General features: G+C 43.9%; 1 protein-coding gene across 1 annotated transcript in view; it reads left to right on the top strand.

The window, feature by feature from the left end:
- Window positions 1–26,391, top strand: part of NRK (Nik related kinase) — a 432,773-nt gene that overhangs the window by 29,262 nt on the left and 377,120 nt on the right. Inside the window, exon 2 of the mRNA XM_075323819.1 lies at window positions 4,933–4,998. Coding sequence (XP_075179934.1) covers window positions 4,933–4,998 — 66 coding nt within the window. The remainder of the gene's footprint in view (window positions 1–4,932; window positions 4,999–26,391) is intronic.

Raw genomic sequence — 26,391 nt, 5'->3', positions numbered from 1 at the left:
CAGGAGGGCCGGCGCTGCGGAGGTGCGGGCCGGCACGGAGGAGGGGAGGGATGGATTCCTATTGCGATTCTCCATCTGCACGTGCGGTCAGACTTGGGGCTCACATAGAGTGACTTCAGATATGTGAGTCTTCACAGCGTCCACTTCTCAGGCTCACAGCGTCAAAACCCATCCAGAGCCCAAAGTGTCATATCGACTCCCTACTCAATTTTAATACTGAAAAGAACCATCCATATAATTCCCCCACCACCAAATGTATCACCAACTCCAAAGACCTCAGCCCCCACCATCATCATGTTACCCTTTAAGTCCCATCTTTATAAAGTGTGTCCACCCATATCCTGTCCACCGCGATTAACTTGAGAACGGCGTCAGCTATAGGCATAGAAGTGGTGTCTAGGTATAGTAAAGTAGCCATGCGCTACGCAATGAAACCACCTATAGCGCCACCTGGTGGAAAACAACGGAGTTAGCATTTTTATCTTAAAAACGGAACGAGATAGAGAAAAAAAGTGAATTAAAAAATTGTAGGGCATCATCAATTCAATACAAATCAACACCTTGCATACAAAAATGCTATGATATGAAACCCATGACCGACCCAAACCCATGACGCTTATTTAACTTTGATGCTCAAAGTGGCCACCGTCAGCTGCAATGCACATCTGGACTCTGGGCAGCATACTGTATCTTGCTGCACGTTGTGCAATATGGTAGGTGACACGTTTGCACAAGCATCTGTGATACGTCGTCGTAGGTCCTGCGATGTTGTGACCTCACAGAAAGAAGTCCAATGGGGTCAGGTCAGGTGAGAGTGGAGGCCACTGCACACAGCCACCATACCCAATGACTTGTAGAAAAGTCTCTATGAGGTATCGCTTCACGTCCGCAGCCTTGTGAGTTTTACACGTTTTTATCATAGCATTTCTGTATGCAAGGTGTTCGTATTGAATTGATGATGCCCTACAATTTTTTAATTCACTTTTTTCTCTATCTTGTTCCGTTTTCGAGATAAAAATGCTAACTCCGTTGTTTTACTCAGCCGAGTATCGCGGGTGCTTGGATATTTCGTCAGTGAAGCAACGACCCAATGCACAGGCTTGCTTCACTGCATGCTGTGTGCAGGCACTCCATGGAGAGCCAGTCACAGTCTCTCAATGGCTCTCCTGGGGGATAAAACAACGTTCTTGGATGTAGTGTGAAAAAAATAAAAAAACATGCCCTCCCTCCTTTCGGAAATGCTCTGTTTATGGCTGGCTGTATGTGTGCTGGGACTTGAACCAGCCCATCATTGACTTCCATAATGCTCGTTACTCGCGTCAAGCTCTTCCGAGCGTCTGAATAGGTCGAATCAAGGAACAAGCATTTTAGTGCTCGCCCATCACTAGTTATTGCCTGTCCGTTGAGTAGTTTGGTCCAACCTCCAGGAGGCCTGCCAATCATGGAATGGAGGCTCTTCCCTTGTTCTTCTCTCACTATAAGCTTCCAAACCGCAAAGAGGTGGAGCAGTTAGTCATGCATGCACCTTGCCACTGAATCATGTTTTCACGAAAGGTGAGTGGACCCATGGAAGTTCAGTTTGGCGGGTTCAACCAGACTTTTGAAAAAGTTCGGTTTGGGACCCGGACTTGACCTGAACCCCAATGGAAGTCACTAATTGGGCAGTTTGGCTCTCAGCCCACATGCAGCCAGCCATAAACAGAGCACTTCTGTTTGAGTATGGGTGGGGTTTGTCTAATTCTTTTTGGTGGGGTGTACACTACATCTGTTTATGCTGTTGTTACCCCCAGTTTGAGTCGATTAACACCAAAAACTGGAAGCAGCTGAGCACAGAGCGCAACTGAGCACAGAGCGCAACTGAGCACAGAGCGTACCCAAGCACAACGATGGTCGCCTGAGTGATTTGCATACGTAAAGCACCCAAACACTGAACTTGAGCTCTGTTTTTTTGCTAAGTCTGTGTTCAGTACGAACATGGAACATCGAAACTCATATTCGATCATCTCTAGTCTTTACAGTTTAGAATCATGTCTAATTTTGTTGAGTGGAATAATTTTCTTACTGGAAGTGAGACCGCATTATGTCATAATTCTTCATGGTTTCCAAGATCCCTGCCTGTTGCTAATTACTAGGATCTTCCTTTATGGATTTCCAGAGTGTGAAATTTGCCGCTTATTACAAAATGAAGCTCTTAAGAACTGAGATGTAACTTTACTAAACCTGTGTGATCAGCACATGACATCTGAATAGGAGTCATGTAATACCACATATCCCCTGGCAATAACAGCTGATGGCCTCGGTGGGCCAGTCCTTTTCCGTGTATAATGCTTCCTTTCTATTACTTTTTCGGGGTGTGTTATTAAAGTGCTGATTTTGATATGTCACATTTTATCACCTAATAGCTGCTTTCTGCTTCACTGCTCTTTCTATTGAAATTAATGCAAAACACTAAACCATGTTCAGCCTTGACAGATTTGTTGCAAATTTTTGTTGCCGATTCCACACTAAAATTCTGCAGTAAATTATAGTACAATGTATCGTAATGTGTTCAAGTCATATTACTGATTGGAAAATTATCTTGCAGATTTATGTGCAGAGAATAAAATCTGCAGTAAATTCATTTTTTTTCCTTATCTAAGCTCATTCTCAGGTTAGATTCACAAATTTGCAGATTTGTTGCAAAATTTCACTTGAGTAATCGACACCAAAATTGCATAACATATCAATATTGAAATTATTGTTAGGGAATCATGTTGTAAAAACCTTAGTCACTCCAATCATAAAAAAAGCTTCAGTGAAAAGTCTTAGATTTCATTCAATACAGCACAAAAAGGGAAATCTGCAGCTAAATTTGCCAGCAAAATCAACATTGCCCCTAGACCCCAGTCAGAAGCCTTTCATATTGTCATGAGTGTATCTACTCGAAGAAGACCCTGGGTGAATCTGGTGTCAGAAGGTCACAGCGCCACTGACAGGTTCACTACTGTTATTTGATAACATTCCCTTGCTTGTGGTGCTGTAAGGATTAAGCACCCTTTCCTGTCTGGCTGCTGGCTGCAGCTTCCTATCTCAGGTGTGGCTCTTTGGAATCACTCCCTTTCCCTATTTAATTCATGTGATCTGATCACATGATGCATGTGATAGAAACTGAATCCATGTTTTTACTTAGTCCACTTTGGAAGGCGCCTGCTCTGGAAGAAGTTTGCCTTGTGTGAAGTGGTGGTGTTTGCTGCACTGAACTCACCTGGAGTGTATGTTTTTTTTCCCCTGTATGTATTCCTACCCTTGTGTTTCTGTATTGTAGTGGCAAGGCTATTGATCTTGTTGGCCTACTCACTAGCCAGGGTAAATTTAGGGCTAGTTTAGAGCCTAAGGCATCCAGCTCGATGACAGGTTGAAATAACATGTATAGGGACACTAGGGAGCTCAGGAATCAGTTTGAGGTGAGTTCAGAAGGTGTCCCCTCACCCCTATCCCTAGAGGAAGGCACCGCTGTTGTATCGTGTTCCCTGTGTGTGGTAACATCTTCTGTGAGTTTACCAGGTACTAGGTAAATCCAGCTAGTCACATGCATGACACATATATCCAGATCAGCTCTCATGCCATGCACTAATGAGGAGAAACACCCTGAAACCTGTGTATGAAAATTGAAATTCTGATTTGTTTTTTATTATTATAGTATTATTATTTAAGTAAAGTAGATGTGATATCATGAAATGTCATGCCCATTTTGCTTTAGAACTGTGGAGATTTAGGAAGTTTTGTTTTGTAATAGACTTACACGCGGTTGAAAAACATATGCAACGTTGCAGAAATGCAGTATTTTTGCCCTTAAAAAATGCAATGCATCAAATCCTCGCAAAGAAAAATATAAAAATGCAACAAAAATGCAATAAATAAAAACCAACAAGGGGGGAAGCAAGCAAAAATGCAACAATTGTAATAAAATAATACTTTATTTATGACAATTAAAAATACATATTGATCAAATGGAACCGCCCAATGACGGATGGAATATTAAGATGGGGGACACAGCACCTATGGTGATAAACCATACCACCATTAATTGCAGGGATAATGTAAAAAATCTTAATATATACATATATATATATGCTTTTCGGTAAAAAACACAGCCATAAGAATGAAATGTAATACTAGTGTATCAAGGCATAAAGTAGCTATTTGCAAAAGAAAGTGAAAGAGGCAGTGACATTATCATTGAAAAGCATACATAAAATTACCACAGTGTAAAGTATCCACAGCGGGTATAGGTGCAACGGCCCCCACCAACACTGACGCGCGTTTCGCAGCTCGTGTGCTTCGTCCATGCAATAATGCAATAAATAGAGCAGATAGTTATGAAAACATGGCCTTAGAAAATCGATTTGTATAACTAGTACCGAAGGAGCATCTAAGATAATGGTTTTCATTATGAACTAAAAGGCAGTTCAAAGGACCCAAGGGATGACTAAAGAAATAAAACATATAAGAATGGCAAATATAAAAGAGGGTGATGGAAGAGAGCATTGCACGGCCTTTTATCCACGCCAACCTGCAGCATTTATGGATAGTAAGGCTACTCCAATGAATACGCGTAATCGTAAATTTTATCATCGGGACGAGGAGGCTCTTTAAAACATGAATGTGAAAAGGCAAAACATATTTATGCTCTAAATTCTTCGTCCTAAATTACATAATACATAATCGCCAAAATAGCTCTGAAAAGCTTATGAAACCAAATACTGCCTGAGTCACTGACACAGAAAAGTGAAATAAAGTAAACTTCGCAGTCAAATGCATTTCTAGCTACTTTGCAGCAAATTGATTAATACAGAATTCATGAAATCCTCTCAGCGGAAGCTGGTTAATGAATGCGTAAGCTGCTAAACCGCCTTTCCTAAGCTTTATTTCTTCATTTATTCTTCTCTACAGGATCCTGCAGGAATTTTTGAGCTAGTGGAAGTGGTTGGAAATGGGACATATGGACAAGTCTACAAGGTTTGACCGATTTCAGTTTTTAATTCCCACTTTGCTAATTACACTGGTAAACTTAGAAAATTATTCCATCTGTCGGTTTACGTACTAAAAATATAATTTTTTAGGCTTTTTTAAATCATTACATTATTCTAATTATTTGCAAGGAGCAGCAGTTTTTCTTCCTTGTTAGGCGATGGTCACACCACCGTAGTTTCTCCATCCGAGAAAAACAATCTATTTGTGATAATTAGACTGTGATCCGAGTTTGATCGGAGTGGGATCCATTTTTCTCGTATGTGGAGAAGAATGTAAAATAAAATTCTCCATTCAATCAATGTCATCCGAGTGCGGTCCGATTTGTTTTACGGACCCATAGACTTGAATAGCCGAGGGCAATCTGATTCTTGGAGGCAAATTGTGCGTGATGTGACCAAGTGGACCAAGGAAGAAATGGGACATGTGCATTCTCTCATTGAATAACATAGGTCCAAATGTGATCCAATGTTTTGTCAGATCGCACTAGGACCAAAAATATGGTTGTTTAAATAATATATATAATATTTATTCACTTATATAGTGCTATTAATTCCACAGTGCTTTATATACATTGGCAACACCATCCCCATTGGGGCTCACAATCTAAATTCCCTATCAGTATATTTTTGGAGTGTGGGAGTAAACCAGAGAACCCGTAGGAAGCCCACACAAACACAGGGAGAACATACTAACCTGTCACGTCCCCAGTGCAACAAGAACCACGAGCAGTTCTGGGTGTATACTGTATCTAAAATCCCTGCCTAACTGTCACTGTATCTAGTAGCATACATAAAGAGATCTTTAGAAAAAGTATTTCTAAGGGTCGTTTACGAGATGCTAATTAGTGCAGTTACTAGTTGTAGGGGCGTTAGTTCCCTGGCCCACTTATCATGTTATCATGCCCCTGTGGGTCTGATAACATGCTGTACAACAACCAGCGTCATGGTAGCGCGATACAGAGCCACGTGTGCATGCGTATGGTTTTGTACATGGCAACTTTGAGCTTCTTTGACACCAGGTATATGTGTCCTGGCTTCAGAGAGGAGTAGTGTGCATGACCGGAAGTATAGATGACTTCTGATCATGGGTAGTGAGCTTCTTTGAAGCCAGGTACACTAACAGCGTCAATGAAGGTAAATGCTGATGGGTACAAAGCCATGCACATGCACAGCTTTCTACTGCGCTACCATGATGTTCGCTGTTGCAATGCATGTTAGGCTGCTTTCACACTTGCGTTGGACGGCTTCCGTTGCTATCCGCAGCCTTGAGGAATTACGGTAACCGTTGCAGAAAACCGTTATATTCCTCATAGACTTCTATTAGCTACGGATAGCAACGGATTGTCTTGCATTGCATCCGCCCCCCGGCACATCAGTTGTTTTGACGCTGACCATCAGTGACCGTCGGGCGGATGGAACGCTGCATGTAGCGTTTTTCTGCACTTCAAAAAAACGCAACCTGCAGGATTCCGTCGGCATCCGTTGTTTTTATAATGGACGCCTATGGTGGCGGATTCCGTTAGAATCCGTCATTTGACGGATTCCGTTAACGCATCCGTCTTTACACAACTGTGCATGCCCAGATGTGTAAAGTCAAGGAAAAAAAACCTATAACGGATTGCGTTATTTTGTACGATCCGTAGCATCCATTGTGCCACTATATGCAACGCATCCGTTGCATCCATCACACAACGCAATGCTACAGATCCCGTCCAACGCAAGTGTGAAACTAGCCTTATCAGGCCCACAGGGGTAACATGCTAAATGGGCCGACTAGCAAGGGAACTAATGCTCATGCGACTATTCCCTGTCCTCATTAGCATATCATAAAGGATCTTTAGAAATAAGTTTTCTATAGATCTCCTTATCTATGCTGCTAGATAGGCAGGGATTAGCAATATATACCAGAACTGCACGTGTCTCGTGACAGGTTCACTTTAAGATGCATGATCGGCCCATGTTAACAAATCTTATATCTCCAGTGGTTATTTCCGTTTTTATGTCCATTTTAGATAAAAAGGTAAGATATTCTAGCTCAGGACCTATTAATTTGAATGGGAACTACAGTGTCATAAAATGCCTTTGCCTCTCTCTGTCTGCTATCAGTTTTTTTAGCCTGAGCAAAAAAAAAAAACGTAATCTGAACAATTTTTTTGTCTAGACGAAAAAAAATCAAACAGAAAACTGATACATTTAAAGGGAATCTATCACAAGGTTTTTTGCCACCTAATCTGAGATTAGTAAATCTGCTGGCATGTAGTCCTCCATATTCATTAACTCTTTTTAACCCCACCCCCACCACTGATTGGCAGCTTTCTGCGAACACTGTATATGGGTAGAGAGCTGCTAATCAGTGGTGTGGGTGGGGTTATACAGAACTCAGCATTCAGAGAACTGGGAGATCTGCAGCAGATAAAACAGGGATTTCAACAATATAACAGCAAGCAGCCAATTAAAGTGACACATCTCTGGAATCAGGGTGTCTTTTCCTACATTATTCCACTCTTGAATGGTGTAGCAAAAACCTGGTGACAGCTTCCCTTTAATATTTTAGTAATTAGTTATGTCATCCTTTCACAATTCTATTTTCTCAAGGGTGCTTTACACGCTGCGACATTGCTAGCGATAGCTAGCGATGTCGTGCACGATAGCACCTGCCCCCGTCGTTCGTGCGACATTTGGTGATCTCTGCCGTAGCGAACATTATCGCTACGACAGCGTCACACGCACATACCTTGTCAGCGACGTCGCTGTGACCGCCGAACAATCCTGTCATCAAAGAGAAGATGCGTTCGTCACTGCGGCGTCACTAAGCGGCCGCCCAATAGCAGAGGAGGGGTGGAGATGAGCCGCCGGAACATCCCGCCCACCTCCTTCCTTCCTCATTGCCGGTGGACACAGGTAAGGAGATATTCGTCGTTCCTGTGTTGTCACACATAGCGATGTGTGACGCCGCAGGAACGACAAACAACAAGCGGCATGCACCACCAACGATATTATGACAAGGAGCGTGTCAACGATCAACGATTTTTTATGTTTTTGCGCTCGTTGATCGTCGCTCCTTGGTGTCACATGCTGCGATGTCGCTACCGGCGCCGGATGTGCGTCACTAACGACGTGACCCCGACGATATATCGGTAGCAATGTCGCAGCGTGTAAAGCACCCTTTAGTATGTAGCCCAGAACACTAGATGTTCAGAAACACCTCTGGTAAAAAGGATCCATTGCACAATTATGGTGGAGGCCAAATTGAAACAAAAGTGTAAATCTTTTAAATATTTTTGTTAAAATTTTTTTCCTTAACAAATCTGTTCAAAAATTGAAACTTTGGTTTCCATTTTCTATTTGCTTTGCTTCGTTGCTAATGCATGAGAGTTAATTAGTACTGGATCAAGTTCAAACTGATGATAAATCCAAGCCAAAAATGTGAGAATGTTATCAGTAACCACCGACACATGTACGTCTTCAGAAATGTAACAAAGTTTGTACAGATATCTTCATCTACTTTTACTACAGAGAAATCAATAAATTCTCCTTTCCAACTCACTGGAACATCCTGAAAAAAGCAAAACTTACTTAACTCTCAGAAGAATAAAACTTCGAAAAAATTAAACAATATTTTAACAAAAACCCACAAAAGTTTCTTGTCGAAGAAACAGTAATTCAAGTGAACCTTATCATGTAAATGCTTCATGTCCCCGGAATGTTGGCCAATGTGCAATAAATTCACTTTAAATTACTATCCCCTATAGTATGAAAGTAGCATTGATGGAACAACACACACAAAAGAAACAGAGAAAAAAGCAAATTGGACATAATTTCGCCCAAAAAATTATGGTCGGGGAAAAAATTGTTGGTACCCTCAACTTAATATTTGGTTGCACACCCTTTGGAATAATTAACTGCAATCAATCACTTTCTATAACCATCAACAAGCTTCTTACATCTCTCATCCGGAATGTTGGACCATTCGTCTTCTGAGAACTACTCCAGGTCTCTTATATTTGGAGGTTGTCTCCTCCCAACAGGACTCATTGTTGGCCACTTCAGAACTTTCCAGGGCTTTGTTTCCATCCATTTCTGGGGATTCTTGAAATATGTTTGGGGTCATTGTCCTGCTGAAAGACCCATGATCTAGGATGCAAACCCAGATTTTTGACACTGCGCACTACATTGTGACCCAAAATCCTTTGGTAGTCTTCAGAGATCATGATGCCTTCCACTCATGACACCCAGTGCAAGAGGCTGAAAAACAACCCCAAAACATCTTTGAGCCTCCACCATATTTGACTGTAGGTATTGTGTTCTATTCTTTATAGGCCTTATTCTGTTTTTGGTAAACAGTAGAAAGATGTGCTTTACCAAAAATCTCTACCTTGGACTCACCTGTCCACAAAACGCTTTCCCAGAATAAATTTGGCTTACATATATTGAGGCAAACTGCAGTTAAACTCTTTTTTGTTTCTTTATCAGCAGTGATACTTTTCTGGGGCTCCTGCCATAGCATTTCATTTCATACAACTGTCAACAGAGTTCGCACCAACATTGATGCACCCTGAGCCTGCAGGACAGCTTGAATTTCTTTAGAACTTGATTGGGGCTGCTGATCTATTATCCGGACTATCCTGTGTTGCAACTTTTCATCAATTTTTCAATGCCGTCCACATCCAGGGAGATTAGCTACAGTGCCATGGATTGTAAACTTTTTGATTATGTTGCGCACCGTGGACAAAGGAACATCAAGATCTCTAGAGCTGCATTTAAAACCTTGACATTGTTGATATTTTTCAACAATTTGGTTCTCAAGTCTTCAGACAATTCTCTTCTTCTATTTCTGTTCTTCATGCTTAGCATGGCACACACAGATGCACAATGCATAGATTGCATTAACTTCTCCCCTTTTATCTGGTTTCAGGTGTGATTTTCATATTGCCCCCACCTGACATGAGTTGGAATGAGCATCACATGCTTGAAACAGAGTTGTTTACTCCAAATTTTGAAAAGGTGCCAACAATTTTGTCCTGCCCTATATCGGGGGTTTTGTGTGAAATTATGTCCAATTTGCCCCTTTTCTCTGTTTTGTTTGTCTTTTTTCAATACAAACAAAAAAAAAAGAAATAAAACGTGTAATCGAAATAATTTTCAGAGAGATATATTTCATTCTATGTAACAGTTTCACAGGTGCAAACACTTTTGGGCATGACTGTATATGTATATATATATATGTACAGTAGATATATATATATATATATATATATATATATATATATATATATATATATATATGTGTGTATATACATATATATATATATATATATATATATATACTATCTGTACTACACGGCTTCGCCCGGGTTAATAACTGTTGTTAACAAAATAGAGTGCATTAACAAAAATTTATTCTGTACACAAAAACCACAAAACAAATAGATAGAAATGTGATTATTAAAAGACAAAAACTAAGCTAATAGAAGCATTTCACAACATATATTTCAACACAGATTTAACTAAATTGGCCAAGTAATATGCTCCGTCTGTCTCTTTCCAGGTCTGTCTCTTTTCCCATCTGTCTCTTTCCCTGTCTGTCTCTTTCCCCATCTGTCACTTTCCCCATCTGCCTGTCTCTGTCTGTCTCTTTTTTTGTCTGTCTCTATCTCTCTGTTTCTTTCCCCATCTGTCTCTTTCCAGGTCAGTCTCTTTCCATGTCAGTCTCATTCTAGGTCAGTCTCATTCTAGGTCAGTCTCTGTCTGTTTCTTTCCAGGTGTGTCTCTTTCCAGGTCTGTCTCTGTCTGTCTCTTTCACTGTCTGTCTCGTTCCCTGTCTGTCTCTTTCCCTGTCTGTGTCTATCTCTCTGTCTCTTTCCCTGTCTGTCTCTTTTCCCATCTGTCTCTTTCCCCGTCTGTCTCTTTCCCCATCTGTCACTTTCCCCGTCTGCCTGTCTCTGTCTGTCTCTTTTTTTGTCTGTCTCTATCTCTCTGTTTCTTTCCCCATCTGTCTCTTTCCAGGTCAGTTTCTTTCCATGTCAGTCTCTTTCCAGGTCAGTCTCTTTCCAGGTGAGTCTCTGTCTGTCTCTTTCCAGGTGTGTCTCTTTCCAGGTCTGTCTCTGTCTGTCTCTTTCCCCATCTGTCTCTGTCTGTCTCTTTCACTGTCTGTCTCTGTCTGTCTCTTTCACTGTCTGTCTCTTTCCCTGTCTGTCTCTTTCCCTGTCTGTGTCTATCTCTCTGTCTCTTTCCCTGTCTGTCTCTTTCCCTGTCTGTCTCTTTCCCTGTCTGTCTCTCTGTCTGTCTCTCTCTATCCGTCTCCCCACCGACATCTTATTACCTCACATATAAGCTTCTTATACTATGAATGTCTTTTGTTCCTATAGCAACCACTCACAGCTCCCACTAATAACCTGTAGTTCCAGGCTCCATTTACTTTAATGGAGGAATGTTTTTTTGGAGAGTAACTGTAAAACGCGGGGTTCAATTTTCCTGTTAAAACATATTCCACGACGTTCCCTGGGTCACATGTAGAGTTGAGCGCGGTTCGTGGTTCGTGGTTCTACAGTTCTAGGCTCGAGTGATTTTGGGGCCTGTTCTAGATCGAACTAGAACTCAAGCTTTTTGCAAAAGCTCGATAGTTCTAGAAACGTTCGAGAACGGTTCTAGCAGCAAAAAAACAGCAAAATCCTAGCTTGGTTTCTGCTGTAATAGTGTAAGTCACTCTGTGAATCACACTATTATGACATTTCAGTGTATAGTGTGCGTGAACAGCGCCTTCAGATCACTGCTGTTTGTATAATGGCGATCGCCATTTTTTTTTTTTTTTTCTTGTCTTCCTTCCCTAAGCGCGCGCGTCTTGTGGGGCGGGCCAGCATGTCAGCCAATCCCAGACACACACACAGCTAAGTGGACTTTGAGCCAGAGAAGCAACGGCATGTGTGATAGGATGTCCATGTCACATGTCCCTGCATTATAAAACCGGACATTTTCTTCCAGGACGCCATTATCTGCCTTCTGCGTCTTTGATGTCAGACATCACTGTCGCAGCTCCGTCCTCCTGAGTCCTATCGCCGATACAGCTGTATGCGCTGCATACACAGCGTTAGACAGCATAGGGAGAGCACTTTATAGCAGTCCTTTTAAGGGCTCAAACCGGCAGGGTCAGAGTTAAGGTGACAGGTCCTGAAAACAGCGCCAGCATCTGTGCAGCCAAGGTCAGGGTCAGGGATTTCCTCCCTGCATTTCACCATTAGGAGGGAATAGAAAGGCAGGCTTCCATTCCTCTACCCAGAGCACCACAATCCTGCCACTGTACCCTCTTGTCCTCTGCACACTCCAACTAATTATAACTAAGCCATTATACTAGCAAACACTCAGTGTACCTAGTGGCATCCTATACGTGGCTATTGGACTTTGCTAGAGTCCCACTAGTGCCAAGACATTTGCAGAGCGCATCTGCCTGCGTTGCACACTCCAACTAATTATAACTAAGCCATTATACTAGCAAACACTCAGTGTACCTAGTGGCATCCTATACGTGGCTATTGGACTTTGCTATAGTCCCACTAGTGCCAAGACATTTGCAGAGCGCATCTGCCTGCGTTGCACACTCCAACTCATTATAACTAAGCCATTATACTAGCAAACACTCAGTGTACCTAGTGGCATCCTATACGTGGCTATTGGACTTTGCTATAGTCCCACTAGTGCCAAGACATTTGCAGAGCGCATCTGCCTGCGTTGCACACTCCAACTCATTATAACTAAGCCATTATACTAGCAAACACTCAGTATACCTAGTGGCATCCTATACGTGGCTATTGGCCTTTGCTATAGTCCCACTAGTGCCAAGACATTTGCAGAGCGCATCTGCCTGCGTTGCACACTCCAACTCATTATAACTAAGCCATTATACTAGCAAACACTCAGTGTACCTAGTGGCATCCTATACGTGGCTATTGGACTTTGCTATAGTCCCACTAGTGCCAAGACATTTGCAGAGCGCATCTGCCTGCGTTGCACACTCCAACTAATTATAACTAAGCCATTATACTAGCAAACACTCAGTGTACCTAGTGGCATCCTATACGTGGCTATTGGACTTTGCTATAGTCCCACTAGTGCCAAGACATTTGCAGAGCGCATCTGCCTGCGTTGCACACTCCAACTAATTATAACTAAGCCATTATACTAGCAAACACTCAGTGTACCTAGTGGCATCCTATACGTGGCTATTGGACTTTGCTATAGTCCCACTAGTGCCAAGACATTTGCAGAGCGCATCTGCCTGCGTTGCACACTCCAACTAATTATAACTAAGCCATTATACTAGCAAACACTCAGTGTACCTAGTGGCATCCTATACGTGGCTATTGGACTTTGCTATAGTCCCACTAGTGCCAAGACATTTGCAGAGCGCATCTGCCTGCGTTGCACACTCCAACTCATTATAACTAAGCCATTATACTAGCAAACACTCAGTGTACCTAGTGGCATCCTATACGTGGCTATTGGACTTTGCTATAGTCCCACTAGTGCCAAGACATTTGCAGAGCGCATCTGCCTGCGTTGCACACTCCAACTCATTATAACTAAGCCATTATACTAGCAAACACTCAGTGTACCTAGTGGCATCCTATACGTGGCTATTGGACTTTGCTATAGTCCCACTAGTGCCAAGACATTTGCAGAGCGCATCTGCCTGCGTTGCACACTCCAACTCATTATAACTAAGCCATTATACTAGCAAACACTCAGTGTACCTAGTGGCATCCTATACGTGGCTATTGGACTTTGCTATAGTCCCACTAGTGCCAAGACATTTGCAGAGCGCATCTGCCTGCGTTGCACACTCCAACTAATTATAACTAAGCCATTATACTAGCAAACACTCAGTGTACCTAGTGGCATCCTATACGTGGCTATTGGACTTTGCTATAGTCCCACTAGTGCCAAGACATTTGCAGAGCGCATCTGCCTGCGTTGCACACTCCAACTAATTATAACTAAGCCATTATACTAGCAAACACTCAGTGTACCTAGTGGCATCCTATACGTGGCTATTGGACTTTGCTATAGTCCCACTAGTGCCAAGACATTTGCAGAGCGCATCTGCCTGCGTTGCACACTCCAACTCATTATAACTAAGCCATTATACTAGCAAACACTCAGTGTACCTAGTGGCATCCTATACGTGGCTATTGGACTTTGCTATAGTCCCACTAGTGCCAAGACATTTGCAGAGCGCATCTGCCTGCGTTGCACACTCCAACTAATTATAACTAAGCCATTATACTAGCAAACACTCAGTGTACCTAGTGGCATCCTATACGTGGCTATTGGACTTTGCTATAGTCCCACTAGTGCCAAGACATTTGCAGAGCGCATCTGCCTGCGTTGCACACTCCAACTCATTATAACTAAGCCATTATACTAGCAAACACTCAGTGTACCTAGTGGCATCCTATACGTGGCTATTGGACTTTGCTATAGTCCCACTAGTGCCAAGACATTTGCAGAGCGCATCTGCCTGCGTTGCACACTCCAACTAATTATAACTAAGCCATTATACTAGCAAACACTCAGTGTACCTAGTGGCATCCTATACGTGGCTATTGGACTTTGCTATAGTCCCACTAGTGCCAAGACATTTGCAGAGCGCATCTGCCTGCGTTGCACACTCCAACTCATTATAACTAAGCCATTATACTAGCAAACACTCAGTGTACCTAGTGGCATCCTATACGTGGCTATTGGACTTTGCTATAGTCCCACTAGTGCCAAGACATTTGCAGAGCGCATCTGCCTGCGTTGCACACTCCAACTCATTATAACTAAGCCATTATACTAGCAAACACTCAGTGTACCTAGTGGCATCCTATACGTGGCTATTGGACTTTGCTATAGTCCCACTAGTGCCAAGACATTTGCAGAGCGCATCTGCCTGCGTTGCACACTCCAACTAATTATAACTAAGCCATTATACTAGCAAACACTCAGTGTACCTAGTGGCATCCTATACGTGGCTATTGGACTTTGCTATAGTCCCACTAGTGCAAAGACATTTGCAGAGCGCATCTGCCTGCGTTGCACACTCCAACTCATTATAACTAAGTTGCATTGTCAGGGATATTTATTCTTTATTATTCTGCTGTTAATAAAGCTAGACCACCACTGCAATCTTCACCACCTCTCAATTTTTACTACCACATTTTCAGTCCACAATCTTGTCGCAATCAACATGAGTGGCAAAATGACAGATGCTGGTGGAAAGGGGAAGAGGCGTGGTGGAAAAGGCAAAAAAGGTTTTGTCTGTGGGGAAGGTGGCAAAGCTCCATTATCATCTGCTGAAGATAGACCATCTACCAGCAAAAGTAAGATGTCTACTACTTACCGTGGACAATCCGATGTGCTCCCTTTTTTACGGACACGAACAACAGGAAGAAAGGTAGATGATGGGCAAAAAAGGAAAATGCTTGAATGGATCTCAAGTGGTCCAACAAGTGCCCTCTCAGCCACTTCAAGTACCGCATCCAAAAAACACCAGTCCTCTGAGTTGTCATCCCAATCACACTTGATTTCTCCCAGCTCTGAAGTCTCCATCAGCCCTGCACAGTATGGTGGAACTGAGATGGCTGAGTCTGCAGAGCTGTTCAGTCACACTATAGCCTGGGAATCAGAGGTCTGCTCCCAAGCTACAGTGAGTACAGAACAGGAAATGGTCTGCAGTGATGCCCAGAACCTTTGTGACTCTGATTCAGGCCGTGAGGACCAAGTTTCTGAGCATAATGTTGACCCTTTGTCACAAACTGTAACACCTGTTGTTATAGACAATGAGGAACATACTGATGAAGATGAGACGCAGATACCCGATTGGGATGACAACTTAAATATTCGGTCAGGGCAAGAAGAGGCTCGGTCTGAGGGGGAGGGGAGTGCAAACACAACAATTGATGATGAAGTTCTAGATCCCACCTACTGTCAACCCCCAGTCACGCACTCGAGGAGGTCAACAGAGGCGGTGGAGGAGGATGCAACCGACGACGAAGTTACCTTGCGCCTTCCTGGACAGAGTCGGAGCACTGGTAGCACGTCTACAACTGCATCCTCAGCCACCACTCTGCCTATGAGCATTATTCGGGGTGGATCAACAGGTCGCATGGCCTCTAAGCCTTGCCTAGCCTGGTCCTTTTTTGACATAGAAAAAGATCGCCCAAATCATGTGATATGTAAAATTTGTCATGATTCTCTTAGTAGAGGTCAAAACCTCAGCAGTTTGACAACTTCTTCCATGAATCGTCACATGAATAAATATCATAGGTCCCGGTGGGAAGCTCACCGTGCTGCAATGCGGCCTAGCGGAGCGAACCATCCACCGCCCGCCCCTTCCAGTGCATCCGCGCGCTCTTCATCTTCTAGGACTGTGGGGACAGCTGTCACACCTGTTTTTCCACGCAAAACTTTCACCACTGTAACCGCAACAGGCAGTTTGCTTGTAAGGTCGTCAGTTGGTTTGGAAGGGGAAACAAGTGAGTGTGTACAGCTCTCTCAGACATCGATAGCACCAACGTTGGATGAAGGCAACATCATGTCTCCGCCTGCACTTTCCTCACAAACCTGCATTTTTCCAGGGACACCCTACTCAACACCGTCTACACACAGCAGCCAGATCTCTGTCCCTCAGATGTGGTCAAATAAAAGGCCACTTCCTCCGACCCATGACAAAGCTAAGAGGTTGACTCTATCCCTCTGTAAGCTGTTGGCTACCGAAATGCTGCCTTTCCGCCTAGTGGACACACAGGATTTTAGAGACCTTATGTCTGTCGCTGTGCCCCAGTACCAGATGCCTAGTCGCCACTACTTCTCTAAGAAAGCATGTCGCACACAACATCACCGCTTCCTTGAGAAACTCTGTGTGTGAACGGGTGCATTTCACCACTGATACTTGGACCAGTAAGCATGGACAGGGACGTTACATGTCGCTGACTGGGCACTGGGTAACTATGGTGATAGATGGTGAAGGGTCTGCTGCACAAGTCTTGCCGTCCCCACGACTTGTGTGTCAATCCTCTGTCTGTCCAAGTTCCGCCACAGCTTCTGCATCCTCCACCTCATCTGGGTCCTCCACCTCCGCCCCAAGCCTGCCTGGTCAGGCCACCAGCGTTCTCACTGCGCAGAAGGAATCACGCACGCCTCATTACTATGCTGGCAGCAGAGCGCAACGGCATCAGGCGGTCTTTAGCTTGACATGTCTTGGGAATAAGAGTCACACAGCTGAGGAGTTGTGGTCAGCTCTGCGGTCCGAGTTTAATAAATGGTTGTCTCCACTCAACCTGCAGCCTGGTAAGGCCGTGTGCGACAATGCTGCAAACCTGGGTGCGGCACTTCGCCTGGGCAAGGTGACACACGTACCTTGTATGGCTCACGTGTTGAACCTTGTCGTCCAGCAATTTTTAACACACTATCCCGGCCTAGATGGCCTTCTGAACAGGGCACGAAAACTGTCAGCTCACTTCCGCCGTTCAAGCGCCGCAGCAGAGCGACTTGCATCGCTCCAGAAGTCTTTCGGCCTGCCGGTTCATCGCCTGAAATGCGATGTGGCGACACGCTGGAATTCAACTCTCCACATGTTACAGCGACTGTGGCAGCACCGCAGAGCCCTGGTGCAATACGTCATGACGTATAGCCTGGGCCAACGAGATGCAGAGGTGGGGCAGATCACCCTGATGGAGTGGTCTCAGATCAAGGACCTATGCACCCTTCTGCACAGTTTCGACATGGCGACGAATATGTTTAGCGCTGACAATGCCATTATCAGCATGACGATTCCAGTCATTTACATGCTGGAGCACACGCTAAACACTATTCGGAGTCAGGGGGTGGGACAACATGAAGGGGAGGAACTACAGGAGGATTCATATGCGCAAGGGACAACAACATCACCAAGGTCCAGACGTTCATCATCACCAATGCAGCAGGCATGGGACCATGTGGGACAGGGATCGACAAGGGCGCATAGTAGCAGGCGAAATGTTGAGCAAGGTGCAGGAGAACATGAAGAAATGGAGGACGAACTGTCCATGGACATGGAAGACTCAGCGGATGAGGGAGACCTTGGTCAAATTTCAGTTGAAAGAGGTTGGGGGGAGATGTCAGAGGAAGAAAGAACGGGTAGCACCTCTATGCCACAAACACAGCGTGGACTTGGTCCGCATGGCTGCGCAAGACACATGAGTGCCTTTTTGTTGCACTACCTCCAACATGACAGTCGTATTGTCAAAATTAGAAGTGATGATGACTACTGGATTGCCACACTATTAGATCCCCGGTACAAGTCCAAATTTTGTGACATAATTCCAGCCATAGAAAGGGACGCACGTATGCAGGAGTATCAGCAGAAGCTGTTACTCGATCTTAGCTCGGCTTTTCCACCAAACAACCGTGCAGGTGCAGGGAGGGAATCTCCCAGTTGTAACTTGACAAACATGGGACGGTCTCGTCATCTTCAACAGTCTACCCGTACCAGTAGGACCGTATCTGGTGCCGGTAACAGCAATTTTATGGAATCTTTTCATAATTTTTTTAGACCCTCTTTTGCAAGGCCACCAGAGACAACAAGTCTGACACATACTCAACGGCTGGAGAGGATGATACAGGAGTATCTCCAAATGAACATCGATGCCATGACTGTGCAACTGGAGCCTTGCTCCTTTTGGGCTTCAAACCTAGAAAAATGGCCAGAGCTCGCAACTTACGCCTTGAAGATTTTGTCGTGTCCAGCTGCCAGCGTTGTCTCTGAACGTGTATTCAGTGCTGCTGGGTGTGTGCTGACAGATAAGCGCACGCGTCTGTCCAGTGACAATGTGGACAGACTGACGTTCATCAAAATGAACAAGTCATGGATCCAGAAGGAATTTACTACCCCTGTGTCATCCTGGGGAGAGTAAATGCTTGTTGATTTGGAATGTGCTTGATGCAAATCAAAACATCCTGTTTGCAACTAGGGCCCAAGTCCTGCCACTGATGGGGTGGGTGTCTGTGTGGCCCAATTTTTGGAAAAAAGGGAGACTCCGCTTGGAGTAACCCTTGCTTGCTGTGTTTTTAAAAGAAGCCAAGATGAACAGAGCTGGGATCAGGAAAGACTTTGCTACCTACCCCGGTGTCATCCTGGGGACGGATAAGAATGGCGTATTTTTGAATGTGCTTGATGCAAATCAAAACATCCTGTTTGCAACTAGGGCCCAAGTGCTGCCACTGATGGGGTGGGTGTCTGTGTGGCCCAATTTTTGGAAAAAAGGGAGACTTCGCTTGGAGTAACCCTTGCTTGATGTGTTTTTAAAAGAAGCCAAGATGAACAGAGCTGGGATCAGGAAAGACTTTGCTACCTACCCCGGTGTCATCCTGGGGACGGATAAGAATGGCGTATTTTTGAATGTGCTTGATGCAAATGTAGCTGTGAAGTGTACAACTGGGGCACAACTGCTGCCACTGAAGGGGTAGGTGTGTGTGGGGCCCAATTTTTGGAAAAAAGGGAGACTCCGCTTGAAGTAACCCTTGCTTGATGTGTTTTTAAAAGAAGCCAAGATGAACAGAGCTGGGATCAGGAAAGACTTTGCTACCTACCCCTGTGTCATCCTGGGGACGGATAAGAATGGCGTATTTTTGAATGTGCTTGATGCAAATGTAGCTGTGAAGTGTACAACTAGGGCACAAGTGCTGCCACTGATGGGGTGGGTGTCTGTGTGGCCCAATTTTTGGAAAAAAGGGAGACTCCGCTTGGAGTAACCCTTGCTTGCTGTGTTTTTAAAAGAAGCCAAGATGAACAGAGCTGGGATCAGGAAAGACTTTGCTACCTACCCCGGTGTCATCCTGGGGACGGATAAGAATGGCGTATTTTTGAATGTGCTTGATGCAAATGTAGCTGTGAAGTGTACAACTAGGGCACAAGTGCTGCCACTGAAGGGGTGGGTGTGTGTGGGGCCCAATTTTTGGAAAAAAGGGAGACTCCGCTTGGAGTAACCCTTGCTTGATGTGTTTTTAAAAGAAGCCAAGATGAACAGAGCTGGGATCAGGAAAGACTTTGCTACCTACCCCTGTGTCATCCTGGGGACGGATAAGAATGGCGTATTTTTGAATGTGCTTGATGCAAATGTAGCTGTGAAGTGTACAACTGGGGCACAACTGCTGCCACTGAAGGGGTGGGTGTGTGTGGGGCCCAATTTTTGGAAAAAAGGGAGACTCCGCTTGGAGTAACCCTTGCTTGATGTGTTTTTAAAAGAAGCCAAGATGAACAAGTCATGGGTCAGCAAAGACTTTATCTACCTACCCCGGTGTCATCCTGGGGACGGATAAGAATGGCGTATTTTTGAATGTGCTTGATGCAAATGTAGCTGTGAAGTGTACAACTAGGGCACAAGTGCTGCCACTGATGGGGTGGGTGTCTGTGTGGCCCAATTTTTGGAAAAAAGGGAGACTCCGCTTGGAGTAACCCTTGCTTGCTGTGTTTTTAAAAGAAGCCAAGATGAACAGAGCTGGGATCAGGAAAGACTTTGCTACCTACCCCGGTGTCATCCTGGGGACGGATAAGAATGGCGTATTTTTGAATGTGCTTGATGCAAATGTAGCTGTGAAGTGTACAACTAGGGCACAAGTGCTGCCACTGAAGGGGTGGGTGTGTGTGGGGCCCAATTTTTGGAAAAAAGGGAGACTCCGCTTGGAGTAACCCTTGCTTGATGTGTTTTTAAAAGAAGCCAAGATGAACAGAGCTGGGATCAGGAAAGACTTTGCTACCTACCCCGGTGTCATCCTGGGGACGGTTAATTATGGCGTATTTTTGAATGTGCTTGATGCAAATCTAGCTGTGAATTGTACAACTGGGGCCCAACTGCTGCCACTGAATGGGTGGGTGTGTGTGGGGCCCAATTTTTGGAAAAAAAGGGAGACTACGCTTGGAGTCACCTTGCGGTGTTTTACATGATTTTAGAATGGCGTGCCATGCCTATATCTGTGTGTCCTCCTCTTTTTCCTTGTCCAGCTGTTTTGTTTTCGCATGAGTATATGTCCTTGTCACTTTCCCATGTGTTTGAGTTGTTTGTCACCTTTTGGACACCTTTGAGGGTGTTTTCTAGGTGTTTTACTGTGTTTGTGATTGCCTGCCATTGTTTCCTATGCAGTTCGAGTTCGGTTCGTCGAACGTTCGACGAGCCGAACTCGAACGGGACCTCCGTTCGGCGAACCAACCTCGAGCCGAACCGGGACCGGTTCGCTCATCTCTAGTCACATGAGGTGTCTGTGCAAAATTTCGTAATTGTAAATGCGACGGTGCGGATACATATTTCGTTTCACTTTTTCCCCATTATGTAGATAGAGGCAAAATTGATTGGTAAATTGGAATGCGCGGGGTTAAAATTTCGCCTCACAACATAGCCTATGATGCTCTCGGGGTCCAGACGTGTGAGTGTGCAAAATTTTGTGGCTGTAGCTGCGACGGTGCAGATGCCAATCCCGGACATACATACATACACACATTCAGCTTCATATATTATATACCGTATATATATATACATATATATATATATATATATATATATACAGTGCCTACAAGTAGTATTCAACCCCCTGCAGATTTAGCAGGTTTACACATTTGGAATTAACTTGGCATTGTGACATTTGGACTGTAGATCAGCCTGGAAGTGTGAAATGCACTGCAGCAAAAAAGAATGTTATTTCTTTTTTTATTTTTTTTTTTAAATTGTGAAAAGTTTATTCAGAGGGTCATTTATTATTCAACCCCTCAAACCACCAGAATTCTGTTTGGTTCCCCTAAAGTATTAAGAAGTATTTTAGGCACAAAGAACAATGAGCTTCACATGTTTGGATTAATTATCTCTTTTTCCAGCCTTTTCTGACTAATTAAGACCCTCCCCAAACTTGTGAACAGCACTCATACTTGGTCAACATGGGAAAGACAAAGGAGCATTCCAAGGCCATCAGAGACAAGATCGTGGAGGGTCACAAAGCTGGCAAGGGGTACAAAACCCTTTCCAAGGAGTTGGGCCTACCTGTTTCCACTGTTGGGAGCATCATCCGGAAGTGGAAGGCTTATGGAACTACTGTTAGCCTTCCACGGCCTGGCCAGCCTTTGAAAGTTTCCACCCGTGCCGAGGCCAGGCTTGTCTGAAGAGTCAAGGCTAACCCAAGGACAACAAGGAAGGAGCTCCGGGAAGATCTCATGGCAGTGGGGACATTGGTTTCAGTCAATACCATAAGTAACGTACTCCACCGCAATGGTCTCCGTTCCAGACGAGCCCGTAAGGTACCTTAATGATCACTTGGAGGACTCTGAGACAGACTGGTTCAAGGTTCTCTGGTCTGATGAGACCAAGATCGAGATCTTTGGTGCCAACAACACACGTGACGTTTGGAGACTGGATGGCACTGCATACGACCTCAAAAATACCATCCCTACAGTCAAGCATGGTGGTGGCAGCATCATGCTGTGGGGCTGTTTCTCAGCCAAGGGGCCTGGCCATCTGGTCCGCATCCATGGGAAGATGGATAGCACGGCCTACCTGGAGATTTTGGCCAAGAACCTCCGCTCCTCCATCAAGGATCTTAAGATGGGTCGTCATTTCATCTTCTAACAAAACAACGACCCAAAGCACACAGCCAAGAAAACCAAGGCCTGGTTCAAGAGGGAAAAAATCAAGGTGTTGCAGTGGCCTAGTCAGTCTCCTGACCTTAACCCAATTGAAAACTTGTGGAAGGAGCTCAAGATTAAAGTCCACATGAGACACCCAAAGAACCTAGATAACTTGGAGAAGATCTGCATGGAGGAGTGGGCCAAGATAACTCCAGAGACCTGTGCCGGCCTGATCAGGTCTTATAAAAGACGATTATTAGCTGTAATTGCAAACAAGGGTTATTCCACAAAATATTAAACCTAGGGGTTGAATAATAATTGACCCACACTTTTATGTTGAAAATTTATTAAAATTTAACTGAGCAACATAACTTGTTGGTTTGTAAGATTTATGCATCTGTTAATAAATCCTGCTCTTGTTTGAAGTTTGCAGGCTCTAACTTATTTGCATCTTATCAAACCTGCTAAATCTACAGGGGGTTGAATACTACTTGTAGGCACTGTATATATATATATATATATATATATATATATATAAAACATACATTTTATTTTAATATACACTCTGTATCCCCAGTTCCTCATCACACATCCACCTCCCGAAAAAAATAACAGAAACCAAATAAAAACATTGTAGAAAGTAGCCTAGTAGCCTAAAGCATACAAACAGGAAATAATGTTATAATAAGGTCTAAATTGTAGACTTCGTCTCCACAGATATTACTTTAGTTTAGTATATAATACCATGTTATTGAATAGAGTCCATTTATGTTCCACTTATGTAGTTAAAAAAATCTCCTATTTTACAGCATTACTTGTTTTTCAAGCACAGCTATTGAACACTGAGAATTATACTGAGTCTTGTTCCTGAATGCTGCATTTGTATTCCATTATAGAGCACAATCAATGAAAATTATACTGAAGAGCAAGAAATGTTGCAAAATGATGTTTGCAGTCTCCATAGTTACTTGTCAGAAACAAAACCTATGTCGGCAATCTGATACTTAGTAGGTTATATCTTTAGAAAGTAATAAAGCAGCTAACATACTGTATATACATATGTAATTGAGTTAGTTTGTAAATGGATCACATGACAAAGGTTGCCATAAAACTCCCTGCTGAGGCTACAAGATGAATCCACACTCCATCCTACAAGTTAAAAAATTGTGGATCTTGTGCAGGGATTAATTCTACATTTCCTGATATAGATAAATACATCACATAAACCATAAAAAATACATTAATACATCTCCAGCACCATCATCAATATAGGGATACAGCACCAGAACAAAGATCAGTACATGAATGAAGAACCAACCTAAAGGCCGCTTTACACACTGCGATATCGTTCCCGATATCGCTAGTGTGGGTACCTGCCCCCATCTGTTGTGCGACACGGGCAAATCGCTGCCCGTGCCACACAACATCGCCCAGACCTGTCACACATACTTACCTGCCCGCCGACGTCGCTGTGACTGGCGAACCGCCTCCTTTCTAAGGGGGCGGTCCGTGCGGCGTCACAGCGACGTCACAGCAGCGTCACTGAACCGCGACCCAATAGAAGCGGGGGGCGGAGATGAGCGGGACAAACATCCCGCCCACCTCCTTCCTTCCGCATAGCGGCCGGGAGGCAGGTAAGGAGAGCTTCCTCATTCCTGCAGCGTCACACGCAGCGATGTGTGCTGTCGCAGGAGCGACGAACTACATCGTTACTGCTGCAGTAACGATAATCAAGAATGGACCCCCATGTCACCGATGAGCGATTTTGCACGTTTTTGCAACGATGCAAAATCGCTCATCGGTGTCACACGCAGCAACATCGCTAATGCGGCCGGATGTGCGTCACAAATTCCGTGACCCCAATGACTCCGCATTAGCGATGTCGCAGCGTGTAAAGCCCCCTTTAGACCAACAATCAATTGCAATGATGGGTCAGTTGCATGAACTTATACATCTCAGTATTTCCTTAACAATAGTAAGCAGATGCTTGGAGTTGTAGTCACCAGCTATCAGATGACTGCAGATCATACAAGAATCATAGTTCTGATGAGATATAGTTACTATCACAAATATACATTTTCACCTACGTACCCTATTAGTGACTCTTTTCTCTAATTGGAATCATTTTCATCTGTATTTTCACCCCATCTTCTTCATTTGGTCCAGGTAAGCTTGAATTTCTTTGGAACTTGATTGAGGCTGCTTATCCGCCATCAGGACTATACTGTGTTGCAAACTTTTATCAATATTTCTCTGTTGTCCATATCCAGGCAGATTAGCTACAGTGCTATGGGTTGTAAACTTCTTGATTATGTTGTGCATTATGGACAAAGGAACATCAAAGATCTCAAGAGATGTATTTAAAACTTGAGATCTTTGCAGACATCCATCTTTTCAGGCTTTCTGCTGCACATCAGAACACATGCCTTTAAAAATAACAGTACTGTATTATTATAATGCTCCTGAATAAAAATATTTGCTCATGTTTTACCGCTAAATAAAAAATTGCCCCTCACTATGCTCCCTGTACAACATATGCTGTACAACATGTTGTCTTCCCCTATAAAATATTGCTTCCACACCGTCATCCCTTATGAAATATAACCAGCACACTGTCCCAACTTCATGCTCTCTCTTGCTCACTGTTTCCACGCACCCTGTCCTTATGTCCAGAATGACTCTTCCAACTGAAAACAAGCTCATTTTTGGCTTATTCCAACTTTCTTGTGTATTAGGAGTTTAGGAAAATTAGTTTTAGGCTTAATGACATATATTGGATTTGAATGGCTAGCCTTGGAAACCTGATTTGTTTTGTTACGTCACCACCGGAGTCCGCTGCAGGGACGCCATGTTCCTGCCGTGGATAGTGCTGGTCATGGGAGAGGAGTCGATGCCAGTGGCGCTGGTGGGCGCAGGCTCTGCTTATCCACTGGGCTGGGTTTCCTTGGGATCTACAGTACCACTGGCTGACTATAGGTGGCATGTACTAGAAAAATAACTCCGGTACTCAAAACGGAACAACAAGAAAAAGTAGAATCCAGATGTTTTTTGCTCAGTATTAATTTTTATTCTTATTTTGATTATTGCTCAAAAATTTTTTTTATTTTGAGCAATAATCAAAATAAGAATAAAAATTAATACTGAGCAAAAAACATCTGGATTCTACTTTTTCTTGTTGTCCCATTTTGAGTGCCGGAGTTATTTTTCTAGTACTAGTCTTTTTCTTTGTCCTGTGCACCACTTTACAGTTGAGCCAGGCCTTCCCTGATCTTTATAGGTGGCATGTGTCTTCCAGCTGAAGTTACGATCATTCAGCTACAGCCAAATGGGAAGACACCACACCCTTCTTATTCCCCTTCCTGTCTGCTGACCACTGCCAGAGATAGTTCTAATATTCTGGTTCCTGTTCTGCTCTGTTTAGTGATTCTGGTGTTCTGACTTCTACTTGTTTCCTGACTACCTCTCCTGCCTGCTGTTTATTTACCTCGCTGCCCGATCCGGATTTGACCTCTGCTTGTTTTCGGATTATGTCCTTGCCTGCCGATTCTGTCCCTGTTCTGCAATTCCTGGTTTGACCCTGCCTGACGACTACTCTCTTGGACTGCAGCCTTCCACAGGTAGTGATCTCCAGGGCCCTGTGTAATTCCAAATCCCTGTATAGGGGTTAAATCTTTTCAGGGTTCTGGGGGTCCTGCTTGGTGAGTGGCTTCCCTCTAGCTTGTCCATTACAGCCCGTCTGAGTCTGTGGATCCA

This window comes from Anomaloglossus baeobatrachus, chromosome 9, assembly GCF_048569485.1.
Source record: "Anomaloglossus baeobatrachus isolate aAnoBae1 chromosome 9, aAnoBae1.hap1, whole genome shotgun sequence".
Lineage (NCBI taxonomy): Eukaryota > Metazoa > Chordata > Amphibia > Anura > Aromobatidae > Anomaloglossus > Anomaloglossus baeobatrachus.
This window is presented reverse-complemented; position numbering and strand designations above follow the sequence as displayed.